The sequence below is a fragment of the Panthera leo genome, chromosome A3, assembly GCF_018350215.1.
Source record: "Panthera leo isolate Ple1 chromosome A3, P.leo_Ple1_pat1.1, whole genome shotgun sequence".
NCBI classification, from domain to species: domain Eukaryota; kingdom Metazoa; phylum Chordata; class Mammalia; order Carnivora; family Felidae; genus Panthera; species Panthera leo.
In genome coordinates this window covers 119,045,484-119,062,005 of record NC_056681.1, presented here as the reverse complement: position 1 = coordinate 119,062,005, position 16,522 = coordinate 119,045,484, and the positions used below count along the sequence as shown (strand labels likewise).

Sequence of the window (16,522 nt, the reverse complement as noted above, 5' to 3'; positions counted from 1 at the left end):
CAAAGCAGGCTCCAGGCTCCGAGCTGTCAGCACAGAGCCCAACGCAGGGCTTGAACTCATGAGCCGTGACATCATACCCTGAGCTGAAGTCGGACACTTAACCAACTGAGCCACCCAGACGCCCCCAAAATGGACAAAATCTTTGAGAAACAAACTACTACAGCTCTCACTCAAAAGCAAAACAATTGGAGAACCTTATTCAATAACCCTATATCTATAAAAGAAAGTGAATTTGTATATATATATAAAAAAAAACAAACCTTCCCAACAAAGAAAACTCCACATCCACCTGACTTCACTGGTGAATTCTATCAAGTAAAGAAGAAATAATACCAATTCTACAAATATTCCTCCAGAAAATAGAAAAAAAAATTCCAATTCATTTTATGAAGCCAGCATTATTCTGATACCAACACCAAGCAAAAATATCACAAGAAAATTATCCTTGAGACCATTAGCTCTCATGACCAGACATAAAAGTCCTGTACAAAATGTTATACAAAGGATAATACATTATGACCAAGTGAAATTTATTTCGGGAATGCAAGTCTGGTTGAATAATCAAAACTCAGTATAACTGGTATTACTAACAGACTAAAAAAGACAAAAACCACACAATCATCTTATTAGATGCAGAAAGGCTCAACTGTACTCTGCATTTGACAAAATTCAACATCTATTTTCAGCGAACCATAGATAAAGGGAAATGTCTGTAATCTGATAAAGGACATATATAAAAAAGCTATAGCTAACCCTACACACTCTACAACATCAGAGTGAATGTTCTTCCCCTAAGATGGGAACAAGTTAACAGTACCTGCTTTCACCACCTCTACCCAATACTGTACTATGGATCTTAGTCACTACAGTAAGTTAAGAATAAAATAACAAATGCCAACCAGATGGGGAAGGAAAAAGCCAAAATGTCTATATTTTATAGACAACATTATTATTTACATAGAAACTCCTTAGAAGTCTATAGAAAAAGCTACTAGAATAAATTTAGCAAAGTCACAGAATACAAGGTCCATGTACAAAAGTCAATTATATTTATATATACTAGTGATCAGCAATGAGAAATTAAAGTGAAAATAGCATGATGTCCTAAATGTATGAAGCACTAATGTATACATTTAACAAAATGTAAGATATATTCAATGAAAAGTATAGAACACTGATGAGAGAAATTAAAGACGAACTAAATGAAGTTATACCATACCCATGATGAAAAGACTCAATATTTTAAAGATGTTAATTCTCCTCAAATTGATACAATGATTCAGTGCAATTTCAATCAAAATCCTAGCATGTATTTTTGTAGACATGGATGAGAGGATTATAAAATTTGTAGGCAAATGCAAAGAAACTAGTATAGGCAAAATAAATTTTGAAAGAGAACCATGATAGAGGGGGTCATACAACCTGATTTCAAGATTTACTAAAACACAATAATGAAGACAGTATGCTATTGGCTTAAGTAAAGACATTTAGATAACTGGAGACAGGAAATCCAGATGCAGACCCAAACACCTGATTTTTGACCAAGGTGTCAAGGTAATTCAAGGGAGAAAGAAGAGTCTTCTCAATAAACTGTGTCAAGAGATTGGATATTCATTTGCAAAAAAAAACCCCAAACAAAACTCAATCTACCTCATACCATCATAAAGTTAACTTGAAATGGGTCACAGACCAAAATGAAAGAGCTAAACCACAAAACTTCCAGAAGAAAATACAGGAGAAAATCTTTGTGGTCTTGTTAAGAAAAGATTTCTTAGAGGTGCCTGGGTGGCTCAGTTGGTTAAGAGTCTGACTTCACTCAGGTTATGATCTCACGTTTCTTGAGTTTGAGTCCTGCATCTGGCTCTCTGCTGTCAGCACAGAGCCCCCTTTGCACCCCTCTCTCTAAAATAAATAAACATTAAAAAAAAAAGAAAGAAAAAAATTTCTTAGATACAACACCAACAGCATGATCCATGAAAGAAGATCCTGATACAATGGGCTTCCTTCAAAATTAAGAATTTCTGCATTTAGAAATGAAAAGACAAGCTGCAGACAGGGAGAAAATATTTGCGGATCTCACAAAGGACTTGTATCCTAATAAAAAGAACTCCAAAACCTCAATAATAAGAGGGGGCACCTGGGTGGCTCAGTCGGTTAAATGGCTGACTTCGGCTCAGGTTATGATCTCACAGTTCACGAGTTTGAGCCCCGCATCGAGCTCTGTGCTGACAGCTCAGAGCCTGGAGCCTATTTCAGATTCTGTGTCCTGCTCACACTCTGTCTCTCTCTCAAAAATAAATTTAAAAAACATTAAAAAAAAACCTCAAAAAGAAAAACTCAATCAAAATGGGCAAAACATCTCAACAGACACTTTACCAGAATATATACAGAAGGCATATAAACACATGAAAGAAACTTAATGACTCTGGTCATTAGAGTAATATAAATTAAAACCACAATGAGATATTACTACACTTCTATTGGAAGGTCTAAAATTAGGGGTGCCTAGTGTCCAACTCTTAATTTCAGTTCAGGTCATGATCTCGTGGTTGTGAGATTGAGCCCTGCATTGGGCTCTACACTTAGCTTAAGATTCAGTCTCTCTCACTCTGCCCCTCCCCTGCTCATGCTCGCGTTCGCTCTCTTAAAAAAAAAAAAAAAAAAAAAAAAAAGAGGGGCGCCTGGGTGGCTTGGTCAGTTAAGTGTCCGACTTCGGCTCAGGTCATGATCTCACAGTCCGTGAGTTCGAGCCCCGCGTCGGGCTCTGTGCTGACAGCTCAGAGCCTGGAGCCTGTTTCAGATTCTGTGTCTCCCTCTCTCTCTGCTCCTCCCCTGTTCATGCTCTGTCTCTCTCTGTCTCAAAAATAAATAAACGTTAAAAAAAAAAAAAATTAAAAAAAAAAAAAAAAGAAAAGAAAAGAAAAGAAAAAGCTCTAAAATTAAAAAGACTGACCTTGTAAAGTGGTTGGTAACTAGAACTCTCATACACTGCTGGTAGGAATGCAAAATGGTATAACCACTTTGAGAAAACAGTTTGACAGTTTCTTAAAAGCTAAACACACATCTATCATATGATCCAGCCAATGTACGCTTTGGTATTTGTCCAAGAGAAATGAAGTATACATCCACGTAAAGACTTGTGGATGAATGTTCACAGCAGCTTTATTTTGAACGGCCCCAAATTGGAAACACTTAATTGCCATCATTTACTGAACGGATAAACAAATTATGGTATATCTATACAATGGCATAACGTCGAGCAATGGGAAGGAATTGTTGATATGTGTGACAACTCGGATGAATCTCAAAAACATTAGGCTAAATCAGAGAAGACACAAAAAGCTATATACTAAAAACATTCTATTATATGAGCTGTGTTTACACAGCTATATACACTTGTCAAAACTCAAAGTGTACATTAAAAATTGGTAAATTTATTGTTACATAAATAACATCTCAATAATGCTGTTGTTTTTTTTTTAAAGAGAGAAAGTGCACATGCACAGGAGGGAGAGGGGCAGAGAGACAGAGTACCTCAGGCAGGCTCCACCCAGTGTGGAGCCCGACACAAGGCTTGCTCTTATGACCACAACCACGACCACGAGATTATGACCCGAGCTGAAATCAAGAGTTGGATGCTTAACTGACTGAGCCACCCAGGTGTCCCTCAGTAATGCTGATTTTTAAGAAATGCAAGACAGTGACAAACACACAATGTGGAATAGTGGTTTCCTTGGGTCAGAGGAGGAAAAGATGCTGTATGGAGGAAGTGGCACATTGTAGATGTCAACTGCTGTTAATATCCTCAGGTTGTTTCATACATGTTTATTGTAGTATTAAAACAGATACATAAAACTGAAGGAAGGTTTTTATGAATAATGATACAGGTAATTTAAGAACCAAAAATAATGACTTGATTCAATTCTGTACTCTTGATGTGCAATTTATAAAATAAAACAAGAAGTTGGGGTGATGTTGGAAATGATTTAGTATTAGCTATACTTAGAAAACTTTACTCTTCAGAATGACTCATTTCTTAAGAGTATGAATTTTACTCTAACCAATATTCAAGACATTAACTCTTTAACAAATAAATTCATAAGGCCCAACTCTGAGGCACGCTACCACTTACCCAGGGGTTCCACCAATTGGTCAACTAGTCCCATTTTCTTTGCTCTGTCTGCACGAATGTTTCTACCAGTCAACATCATGTCAAAAGCAGCAGGCACACCCACCTAACATGCAAGCAAGGATCAGAGTACAGGGGAAAAAATATGAGAGTGACAATTACAGTTTACAATTCATTCAACTGAGCAAATATTAAAATGAGAAAAATCAAACCAGATTTCTATGCTATCTACCAATCAGTTAATTTTTACACACCAATACACGTTTTAGGTAACTTTGGGATTAGACACCTCCAGTGGAAGCTAAAATGTCTGTATTTCTTCTTTTAATTCAAATGTTAAGATTTCTGTCTTATGAAATAGATAAGGTGGAGAAATAATTTCATGTTTCCTAAAATTCTGCACTTACATATTATGTCATTTATATAATACTTAAAATTCCTTTTTTTTTTTAAATCTTTATTTATTTTTTAGAAAGAGAGAGCATGAGCAGGGGAGGAACAGAGAGAGAGAGAGAGAGAGAGAGGGAATCAGAAACAGGCTCCAGGCTCTGAGCTGTCAGCACAGAGCCCAACGTGGGGCTCGAACTCACGAACTGCGAGATCATGACCTGAGCTGAAGCCGGATGCTTAGCTGACTGAGCCAGCCACGTGCCCCGATACTTAAAATTCCTTTATTGGAACTAGTGGAGGTTGAGAAACCTGGTAGTTTTTTTTTTTTTTTTTTTTAATTTTTTTTTAACATTTATTTATTTTTGAGACAGAGAGAGACAGAGCATGAACGGGGGAGGGGCAGAGAGAGAGGGAGACACAGAATCGGAAGCAGGCTCCAGGCTCCGGGCCGGCTCGAACTCACGGACCGCGAGATCGTGACCTGAGCTGAAGTCGGACGCTCAAGCGACTGAGCCCCGAGAAACCTGGTAGTTTTGATAATGTCTTCGATAAAGAACTTTAGGCTTAAATGGGTGCCTGGGCAGCTCAGTTGGTTGACTGTTCGACTCTTGATTTCAGCTCAGATCACAATCTCACAGTTTAGGGTACTGAGCCTCATGTTGGACTCTGCCCTGACAGCATGGAGCTGCATGAGATTCTCTTCCTCTCTCTCTGCCCTTCCCCTGCTTGTGCACACTTTCTCTCTTTCTTTCAAAATAAATACACACTTAAAAAAATGTAAAAAGCATTTTAGGCTTAAAAACAAAACTCAGCCAGGGCTTCTTATGCAGTTACTAGAAGAATGGTTTCTAGCAACATTCAAATACCAATTAAACAACAAAAGAAACTCAGCAGTATTTTCTATACCCATATCCATTCTTTCAATAAATTCTCTTGAAAATTTCAGTAAAGGAATACACACTTATTATCAGAAAATTAACACCATAAATCTTCCCATTTTTCTGTGCCCAGCTGATATCAACTTCCCTACAAAGAGTATTTCTGCGGAGCCTTGTTTTCACTGAGCAGTCAATGGTGCCCAAAGCTGTAAGGCTCAGCGGGCCCTCAAGTCGGATATTAAGATTGCTCTGCGGCCTCCAGGTCTGATATGCTTCCCTTCTCCTTAAGAATTCAGAAGTCTGGTTGGCTGCTGGTTCTACAGAATACAGCAATGAGATCATCCAAGTCAGGAGAAAGGGCTGCCTCTTATATTTATCATGAAATATGACCCATGGATTTGAAAAACCGGTAAAATGGTACTGTGCACAGAAGGAACAAAGTAAACCGTAAGCTCAAAGGGCACTGGACTGGCTTAGTCGGTAGAGCATGCAACTCTTGATTCTGGGGCTGGAAATTTAAACCCCTTCATGGGTATAGAGATCACTTAAAAATAAAATCTTAGGCGCCTGGGTGGCTCAGCCAGTTAAGTATCTGACTTCAGCTCAGGTCATGATCTCACAGTTCGTGAGTCTGTTGAGTCCCACATCGGGGTCTTTGCTGTCAGGACAGAGCCCACTTCAGATCTTCTGCCCCCCTCTCTCTTTGCCCCTCCCTGCCTATGCTCTGTCTCTCTCAAAATAAATAAACTTAAAAAAAAAAAAATCTTAAAAAAATCTTTAAAAAGGTAAAAAAAAAAAAGGTAAAAAGGTAAAAAATAAATAAAATCTTTAAAAAACTGTAAGTTCCAGAAAGACACACATATATCTTATTTATCTTTATACTTCCTCAGAGACTAACAAAGAACCTTGATCAAATAAATAAATAATTAAAAAAAATTTTTTTTAAGTTTTAAAAATGTTATTATTTATTTATTTTGAGAGAGAGCACGTGCATAAGCAGGGGAGGGGCAGAGAGAGGGAGAGAGAGAATGTCAAGCAAGCCTGATGCGGGTTCAATCCCGTGAACTGTGAAATTATGACCTGAGCCAAAATCAAGAGTTGGATGCTGAACCGAGTCAGCCAGGTGCCCCCTTGATCAATCATTTTGATTAAGGAATTAAAAAAATAAAAAGTGGAATTGAAAAACTAAACACCAGGAATAAAATTTGTTATTTTTTTTAAAGTTTATTTGTGCCCACATACACACAAGTGGGGAAGGGGCAGAGAGAAGGGGTTAGGGAAGAGAGAATCGGTTGGGGCAGAGAGAGGGAGAGAGAGACTCCCAAGCAGGTTCCACATTGTCAGTGCAAAGCCCGACATGGGGCTTTGAACTTACGAACCAGGAAATCATGACCTGAGCCAAAGCTGAATGCTTAACTGACTGAGCCACCCAGGTGCCCCTAAAATTTGTTGTGGATCCTATACACTCATATTTTATTTTGGTTCTAAATTCTACAATGAATACCCATGTTGTGCCTTTTGTACCAGAGGAAATAGATCTAAAGGGGCCTATAGGTAATGAGGTTCTAAAGGTCACAAGGGGGCTTATACTCACCATTTTGGGCAGCCTTTGTGTGCCTCCTGCTCCTGGTAAGATCCCCAGCAAGACTTCAGGGCTACCTAATACTGTTTTCCTATCTTTTGTGGCTATTCTGTATTGGCAGGAAATGGCAAGCTTCAAACAAATGAAAGAAAATCAGAATGTTAGAAAATGTAAATTTATAAAACCTTAGGTTATGTGAGGGTCTAAAGATTACTTAATGCAGGAATGTGCCCACAGAATAAATGGAAATTCACTAGGCTGGCATTTGATGCTTTCTATAATTTCTCTTTCTAGCCTTATTTCATACTTTCCCCTTAATTTATTAACCTTTTTTGGGGGGTTGCGGATCTCCCTAAAAATCTGCTGAAAGCTATGGAAGCTCTCAATAGAAAAGTGCACACACCATGTCCATTGCATGCCAAGTTAAGAAGGCCTGTACCATCTAGAGACCCTCCTTTTCGATCAAGCAGGCCTACTTATGATGTCCTAATAGGTTTTGCTTACCTTTGTCTTTGCTCGTACCATACCCATAGATGGAATGATTTTGTCTTTTAGGACCAGGCATATGTTTCCTTAATTAATATATATCAAAGTGTTTATCGCAAAGCTCAGCATGTGATAAATGCTCAATAAATGTTATTTTATTTTTCCCTCTCTTTTCCTACATGCTCCAGTCTAGTAAGCATCTCTTCTCAGATCTGACATTATTCACCATCTTTACTATTTACAAAGCACTTACACACATATTATGCTCTGTGTGTCTCCTCTAGACTTCAGTAGCTCAAGAGCATGAATCACACTTCTGAATCTTTGCCCTGCAAACCTGAACCAGGTTTTTGGAATTGAAAGAGACCTTAGAGATCTAGTTCAAAACTTCTAAACTTATAAAAATGAATACATCACACTTTGGTTTACTTGCTCTGTGCCATGAGGATGACTAAAAAGCTGATTCTCCTCCAAGAACTTTTTGCAGGCAAAAGAGTAGCCTACAGGTTAGCAGCTTGTAATTCCCACCAACAGGCTCAACAGTGTCTCAAAGACTTTGGAATAAATCTATACCTCAAGTCCTCCTCCTAAGCAGGATCCACTGATGGCAGCCACAATAGGCTTTGTGGACTTCTCAAGTTTCTCAAGCATTCTCTGGCCCTCCTGCGATAGCTGCATTACCTCTTCCGCGCTCTTACAAGAGGCTAACATGCTGCAGCAAACAAGAAAACAGAGAAAAGAAACAAAGATGAAATTATACCGTACTTTGGTTCAATATGTCATCCACTGTATCCTTACCCTATCATATGTCAATACTTGATAGTGAATCTTCAAATACTCAGAAGTTTAAGAATGGTTTTGCCTCAGCACTAATATCAGCTACATCATCTCTCCATAAAGAATGTTAGATTTCCGGATCCAGAGAACACGAAACAAAACATGTTGCAAAATTTTATTTTCTATTAAAAAAATCATTAGATTACAAAACTCTGTACATGCAAAAAATCATCTTTTGGTAAATATTTTCCTATCACATTAAACATGTTCACTATAAGTAACCCTCAGATTCAACGCTAATCAAAATGACAGTGGAAAAAAAACTTTCAAATTGTTTTTAGATCTCCTAATGATTAAAAAAGATTCACCACACTAATGTTGCATTCAATGTCCTTTCATTTCAGTTTGTTTCACTTGTTACTTTGGTCTTGAGAACATTTAAACTGTGAATTTTGTATGTTTGGTCAAAGATAACAAGTTTTTGTCATTTTATATACTGGGAGCTGCTCAGCTTGCTTCACAGAAGCTGCAAGTATTTTCCCATGGATACAGAAAGCTACAGCCAGGTAGCTTAGTGAGACATCCATGTCTTTTTTGTTTTTTTCAATGTTTTTATTTATTTTTGAGACAGAAAGAGAGCATGAGCAGGGGAGGGGGAGAGAGAGAGAAGGACACACAGAATCTGAAACAGGCTCCAGGCTCTGAGCTGTCAGCACAGGGCCCAACGCGGGGCTCGAACTCCCAGACTATGAGATCATGACCTGAGCTGAAGTCGGACGCTTAACCGACTGAGCCAACCAGGTGCCCTGAGATATCAGTGTCTTGCTAGGCTCAAATAACTGAGCTAGAATAAAAAGCACTTGATACAGATAATTTTGCTTTTTCTAAGAAATACACATTAAATATTTATAAATTCTTAATTACTATGCATAAACAAAAAGAGTACACAATGTGGAGCAAGGTTTGAAACTATACAGACACCTTAGGTACAAATTACTCAGCCTATAATGCTGGCTATCGTTGTATAAGGTACAAAGAATATAACAAATACTCATATTTTGACAGAATTAACAACTGTTAACATTTTAAGCCATTAAACTAACACTAAGCATCTCACCTGCTTATAAATGCTTTAAAATTTTTTTTTAATGTTTATTTATTTTTGAGAGACAGACAGAGTACGAGCAGGAGAGGGGCAGACAGAGAGGGAGACACAGAATCCGAAGCAGGCTCCAGGCTCTGAGCTGTCAGCACAGAGCCCGATGTGGGCTTGAACTCACACACTGTGAGATCATGACATGAGCCAAAGTCGGACGCTTAACCGACTTGAGTACCCAGGCGCCCGTTTTTAAAAAAAAAATTTTTTTAGTGTTTATTTTTGAGAGACAGAGTCCTTATAAATGCTTTAAAGAACTGTAAACAAATTATATATGCATAAATCTTACCATTAAAAAATAACAAAATATTAGCTGCATCACTAAAGTTCACTCTGACAAACTCAAGTTTTTAACAGTCACTTCATTTACCCTGAAACAACCATTTTCGAATGTTTGCAGTGTATCCTTCCAGACCAATGACACATTTGTATCCATAAATAACATAAGACATTTTATGTGTGATTTTAAAATGTTTACATAAAGTAGGGCGCCTGGGTGGCTCAGTTGGTTAAGCTTCCAACTCTTGATTTTAGCTCAGGCCATGATCTCCACGGTTCATTGAGTTCAAGCCCTGCGTCAGGCTCTGCACTGTCAGTGCTTGGGATTCTCTCTCTCAAAATAAATAAACTTAAGAAAAAATATTAAAATGTTTACATAAACTACATACTGTATAGAACATTCTACAACTTGCTTTTTTTTTTTTAAACTTAACATTATGTCTTTAAGTTTTAACATTATGTTGTGGATCTAGTTAATTCCTTTGAATCATTTTGTAGTATTTTATCATGTAAAAATACCACAGTTTACTTATCCACTTCCCTACGGACTGACACTTAATTGCTTTAAATTCTTCATTATTTTAACTACACAGGGCTGAACATCCTCATAAATGGGTCCTTAAAAACAAAGGGTGGGATTTCTCTAGCATGAGAAGAATATCTCTGAATTATATGATACATGCATTTTCAATTTAATTAAATGCTGCCAAAATGTTTTCCAAAGTTGCTGTACCAACTGGCATTCCTACTAGTAATATATTAACTGTCTCATTTCTCCAAGTCCTTGTTAACATGGTATTTTCAAACTTTTAAATATTTAATGGTCTGTTGGGTTTAAAAAAAAAAAAAAAGAGGGGCACCACATTGTTAGCTTAATTTTATAGTATTTTTTTATTCTACTCAAATATTTTTCTTAGAACTGCTTTCAACTTCTTTAAGGAAAGGTTAGTCTCACATGGTTTAAGCAACAAGCCCCCCCCCTTTTTTTTTTTTTTTACCAACTTTAACACATTTGTGTAAATAATTTTAAAAAAGACAACTTTCAGAGAATTTACTTCTGTCTCCTTTTAAATGGAGGAATGATTAGGCCTAAGAAACATACTATTAGCCAAGATCAAAGGTGACTTCAAATTTCTGAAAACTTACTTGATGTCAGCACCTGCAATAAAGCAGCCTGGCTTTGATGAGATAAGGACGGCACTTCTGATTTGATCATTAGCCCAGATTTCATTCATTACTTCTATGAACTCTGATTGCAGTTCTCTGCTCAGTGTATTTACCTGCCAAAGGGAAATACATATAAATCTAAGGGTTTAAATCTGAAGTACCAGATGTGCAAATCACCATGAAATGCTATTTTGATCGTAGGAAATTTGTTTATCCAGCAGAAATATATTGTTAGAAGCAAGAGAGACAGGGGGGAAAAATCTAAACCCAGTAGTTTTCTATTCAGCTTTGGCCAACCATAAGCAACCTCCCTTTAAAAATAGATCTACTCAAAGAAGGAACTCAGGGTCATACTCTTAAAGAGTTCAAAACATATGCAGGCTACAAATAAGTCTATGGAATTTGTTGGTATGGAAAAGTTTGTATAACATTAAGAATAAAAGAACTCAAAATTAGACCTATAGTATGATTTTACTTTGTAAATATTATTTGTTGAAACTAGATTAAATGTTAAAAGTGGTTATCTTTGGGTTTGTAGTATGAATGATTTGTTATTTTCTTCTTTATAGCTTTAAAACTTCCCACTGTAGGCATGTGTTGTTTTGTGTTCAGAAAAAATGCTCAACTTAGAAAATTCGGAAAAAATAGCTTAAGTTTGAATCATTGGTCAGTGGGCACCAAAATTTACTCTAGTGAAGAAGATTGGCTCTTGTTTTCCTTAATTTGTGATAGTTGTTAATTGCCTCCATCTAGGTACTGCTGTTCCCTCTAGACCTCTAATAACAAAACTTGACACCCATTTTATTTTTTCAACGTTTTTTTTTTTTTTTTTTTAAATTTATTTTTGGGACAGAGAGAGACAGAGCATGAACGGGGGAGGGGCAGAGAGAGAGGGAGACACAGAATCGGAAACAGGCTCCAGGCTCCGAGCCATCAGCCCAGAGCCTGACGCGGGGCTCGAACTCACGGACCGCGAGATCGTGACCTGGCTGAAGTCGGACGCTTAACCGACTGCGCCACCCAGGCGCCCCTTGACACCCATTTTAGATGGGGGAAAAGCATAAGCTCCTGCAACAGAGGTCTTCTTGGCAAAGACTGGATTAATGCTTTGTTGAAGTTGCCAAAAACAAATGAAGCTCCACTTAGAACAGAACTTGACTTCCAACATGTGAACTGCACTGTCATTCCAGTTCCTCAGGAATCTTAACACCCACATTTAACCCAGGCAATTTTCTATGAATAATGACTACAGTGGGCAGGTAATGAAGAAAGCCTGTTTAACAACCTGGTAGTTAAGATGGATAGGTGAGGTCTGACTCCTAAACAGAGCATGCGCTTTGCTTCTTATCTAGTAAATCACCTCCATATTCTACACAGTAACAGAAGGCTAATTTCACTAATCCTTGATGTTAACCTGACACTTAAGGTCAACTAGAAGGAATTCTTAGTCAAGGACCTCTGCTCCAGAAAACTGTATTCCTTTGAGCAATCTGTCAAACTATTACAAGTACAAATTCATATAAGACTACTGTCAGACTGGTGGATTTTTCTTTCTTTTTTATTTAGCACTGGATTCATGAATGTAGTTAGTAGACATAGACTGCAGCAAGTTAAATTAGGTACCTTTGAATTGGGTGAGTTAATTCGAACAACAGCCACATCCCCTTTGACTCCATAGTTAATATGGGTTCTGGCTAAAAAGAGAAGGATAATTTATTCGTAAACATGTTTATTGCTAAACAAATCTAAAAAGCAATGTAAGCATGTCGACAAGAAATTAAACTTACTTAGCAAAGCAGAGGATGCTGAAAAGTTGCGGCAGGTATAACCTGCAAGAAAAAGGTATTCAAATTTAATTACTATTTTGATTCAAATTCAATTACAAAATTAAGAGTTTCTGTAGTACCTGCTAAATATAACAAAGCTGGAATTTATAACCACAAAAAACCAAAATGAAATTAATGTATTCTGGACGATGATTGTGACTACTACCATACCTTTTTCATTTTAATTATCAGCTTATAAAATTATTTAGATATTAAATGTGGTAGGTAGAAGAATCCCCTCTCAAAGATGTCCAGGTCCCTGGGGCACCTGGGTGGCTCGGTCGGTTAAGTATCCAACTTCTGCTCAGGGCATGATCTCATGGTTCACGAGTTCGAGCCCCACATTGGGCTCTCTGCTGTCAGTGCACAGCCCACTTCCGATCTTCTCTCTCTGCCCCTTCCTCGTTTGCGTGCGTGTTCCCTCTCTCTCTTGCTCAAAAATAAATAAACATTAAAAAAAAAAGATGTCCAGGTCCCAGAAACTGTAAATAGGTTATACGGCAAAGGAAATCATGGGTACGAATGGAATTAAAATTGACCCAAACATAGGGAGAGTAGCCCGGATTATCCAGACGGGCCCGATTTAATCTCAAAGAAGAGAGAGTCAAAGAATACCAGATAGATGGCAACATAAGAACTTAGCTCTACTTTGCGGGCTTTGAAGAAGTCAAGGAATACAGGTGGCCTTGGAAGCTAGGAAAGACAAGAAAATGACTTCTCCAGAATGAACAAAGAGCATCCTGAATGAACACAGCCCTGGCAACACCTCTGATTTTAGCCCAATGAGACTCGTTTCTGACATACATAATAAATTTGTATTGCTTCAGACACTGAATTTGTGGGAATCTGTTAGAGCAGCAATAGGAAAGAATTCCAAGTAGGCTCCATGCACAGCACAGAGCCTGACACGGGGCTAGATCCCATGATCCTGGGATCATGACCTGAACCGAAATCAAGAGTTGGACGCTCAACTGACCCCACATCCTCTTGTATTTTTATGGAGAAATGATCCAAAGTAAAATTATATAGAATGGAATATTAGCCCTAAAAAAGAATGCAACCTTGCCATCTGCAACCATACGGTTGCAGCCAGAGAGTACTATGCTAAGCAAAATAAGTCAGAGAAAGACAAATACTGCATGATTTCACTCATATGTGGGATTTAACAAACGAAACAAATGAGCAAAGGGAAAAAAAGAGAGAGGCAAACCAAGAAACAGATTCTTAATTACAGAGAACTGATGGTTACCAAAAGGGGGTAAGTGGGAGAATGGGTTAAATAGGTGATGGGGATTAAGGAATGTACTTGTGATGAGCACTGGGTGATGTATGGAAGTGCTGAATCACTATATTGTACACCTGAAACTAATATTACACTGTATGTTAGCTAAACTCAAATAAGTTAAAATAAAAATAAAATAAGAAAATAAACTCAAACAAAATTCAAGCAAAAACTTTAAAAAAAAAGTGAAATCAACGGGCACTAGTGGCCATTTATGGAATAGTCCAGTCATACTCTTTTAAGAATTTCCAACTGAACAGGTCCATATTGCACTCCACCAAGGATATTCCTACCCTGGGGATGACACAGACCAGCTCCTCTTCTCCCTTTTTCCTAGTCACTTCACTACTTCACGCTCTCCTGCATAACACTGATGACATGACATACTGAGCACAAGTCATCACGAGAGGAGTCCCGACAGGGGGTCTTTCAAACTGGACTACAGATCGAAAGTAAGGAACACTGGGAAATTCCTATGCAAAAATTCAGTTTGTTCTGGGCATTACTCTAACTCCTTTCTAGCATTGAAGGGTCACCTTTGCCCTGCTCTCATACAAACGTGTTGCTCTAAGTAGTAACCAAGCTATTCTGGAGGTCAGCACTGGGTCCATATCTGTTAGTTGCAACTTCCAAACTTCTTTAAAAACACCTTGCTCTTTCTTCCTTTCTCTTTCATATTCATGCTGCACTTCAGACCACATGTCACTTCAAACCATATTAAACCACTTCAAAATACGCCTCTTTAATTGCTTACTCCTCCCTATCCACATCTTCCAAACCTTGTCCAATATCTTAGAGAAGTTTTCTCTTTAGCTCTAAAAATAAAAAAACCATCCCTTAATAATTATTAACCGTAATAGCAGTACACAGGAAACACATGTATCCAGGAAAAGGCATAAGTTTTAAAGTAATATCAAATACAATAAAGAATTAGTGCTTTATTATTTTTTAAATGTTTATTTTTCAGAGAAAGATAGAACATGAACGAGGGAGGGGCAGAGAGAGGGAGACACAGAATCTGAAGCAGGCTTCGGGCTCTGAGCTGTCAGCACAGAGCCCGATTCTGGGAGCTGTGAGATCATGACCTGAGCTTAAGTAGGACGCTTAACTGACTGAGCCACGCAGGCGCCCCAAGAATTGGTACTTTAATAATATCCAGTGGCTCCTTCATGTATCCCTCTAATTGTGCTAGCTTTCCCTCAGTATTTATTTCCTTCTTTTTAAAATAACTTGTGTACATTTAACTTTATCAATTCATACACTAAATATTAGTAAATTTAATTTCTTTCCTTTTATATATTTTTTCACGATAAGTGCACTCTTTAATCCCTATCACCTATTTCACCCATCCCTTCTACCATCTCCCCTCTGGTAACCATCAGTTTGTTTTCTATAGTTATGAGTCTGTTTCTTGGTTTGTCGCTTTTTTCTTTTGGTTGTTTGTTCTTTTTTAACTAAAAAAAATTTTTTAAATCTTTATTTATTTTTGAGAGAGAGCACAAGCAGGGGAGGGGCAGAGAGACAGGGAGACACAGAATCTGAAGCAGGCTCCAGGCTCCGCGCTGTCAGCACAGAGCCTGACACGGGGCTCAAACCCACAAACCATGAGTCATAACCTGAGCTGAAGTCGGCACACTTAACCAACTGGGCCACCCAGGCGCCCGTTTGTTCTGTTCCCTAAATTCCACATGAGTGAGTTCATATGGTATCTTTCTCTGACTTATTTCACTTAGCATTATACTCTCTAGCACTACTCACGTTATTGCAAGTGGTTAAGATTTTATTCTTTACGGTTGAATAATATTCCATCACTATTTCATTCTTAGTTACTAGTATTAAAACTTTTTTTTATGTCTAATTTTCAGTGAAACCATACTGCATTTGGACTACATTAGGGGCTATATACAGTCTTGGAATCCACAAGCATAATTAAAGAGAGTGTGGAGTGCCTGCCTAACTTAGGAGTGCATTAAAAAAAAAAAAAAAAAAGAGGTTGGGGCACCTGGGTGGCTCAGCTGAGCCTCCAACTTCGGCTCAGGTCTTGATCTCTCAGTTTGAGAGTTTGAGCCCCACATCGGGCTCACTGCTGTCAGCCTGTCAGGGCAGAGCTTGCTTGGGATCCTCTGTCCTCCTCTCTCTGCCCCTCCCCAACTTGTGCTCTCCAAAAAAAAAAAAAAAGAATACTACCATGACATAAAATGACCAACATGGTTTAATTTTATTGTTCATTACCTTTGATTATCACTGCATGCTAAGGCAGTTTTAGACTCTTGAGATCCCTCAAAATCTAAGCCAGATAAAGGTAAGGGATTTGGAGAATGAGAGAGTAGTCACAGAGAGAGACAGATGGTCACAGGCTGGTAGAAAGGTTCAGCTGCTGAGAGGTTACTAGGGATTTTAACTTTTTTTTTTTTAAACTTTATTTGAGAGAGAGAAAGAGAACATGATTGGGGGAGAGGCAAAGAGAGAATCCCAATCAGGCTCTGTGCTATTAGCACAGATCCCAACATAGGGCTTATGTTGAGGATGGTCTATATTTGACAAGGAGGCGGGGACCCTTCTGGATTAGG

The 16,522-nt window shown here is 38.1% G+C and overlaps 1 protein-coding gene across 1 annotated transcript in view; it reads right to left on the bottom strand.

Annotated features, from left to right (window-relative positions):
• The window catches only part of HADHA (hydroxyacyl-CoA dehydrogenase trifunctional multienzyme complex subunit alpha), a 49,173-nt gene that overhangs the window by 27,375 nt on the left and 5,276 nt on the right, over positions 1–16,522 (bottom strand). The window contains exons 2-7 of the mRNA XM_042933490.1: positions 12,632–12,673; positions 12,468–12,538; positions 10,824–10,957; positions 8,039–8,177; positions 6,992–7,111; positions 4,133–4,235 (exon numbers count right to left, since the gene is read on the bottom strand). Of these exons, the coding sequence (XP_042789424.1) occupies positions 4,133–4,235; positions 6,992–7,111; positions 8,039–8,177; positions 10,824–10,957; positions 12,468–12,538; positions 12,632–12,673 (609 nt within the window). The remainder of the gene's footprint in view (positions 1–4,132; positions 4,236–6,991; positions 7,112–8,038; positions 8,178–10,823; positions 10,958–12,467; positions 12,539–12,631; positions 12,674–16,522) is intronic.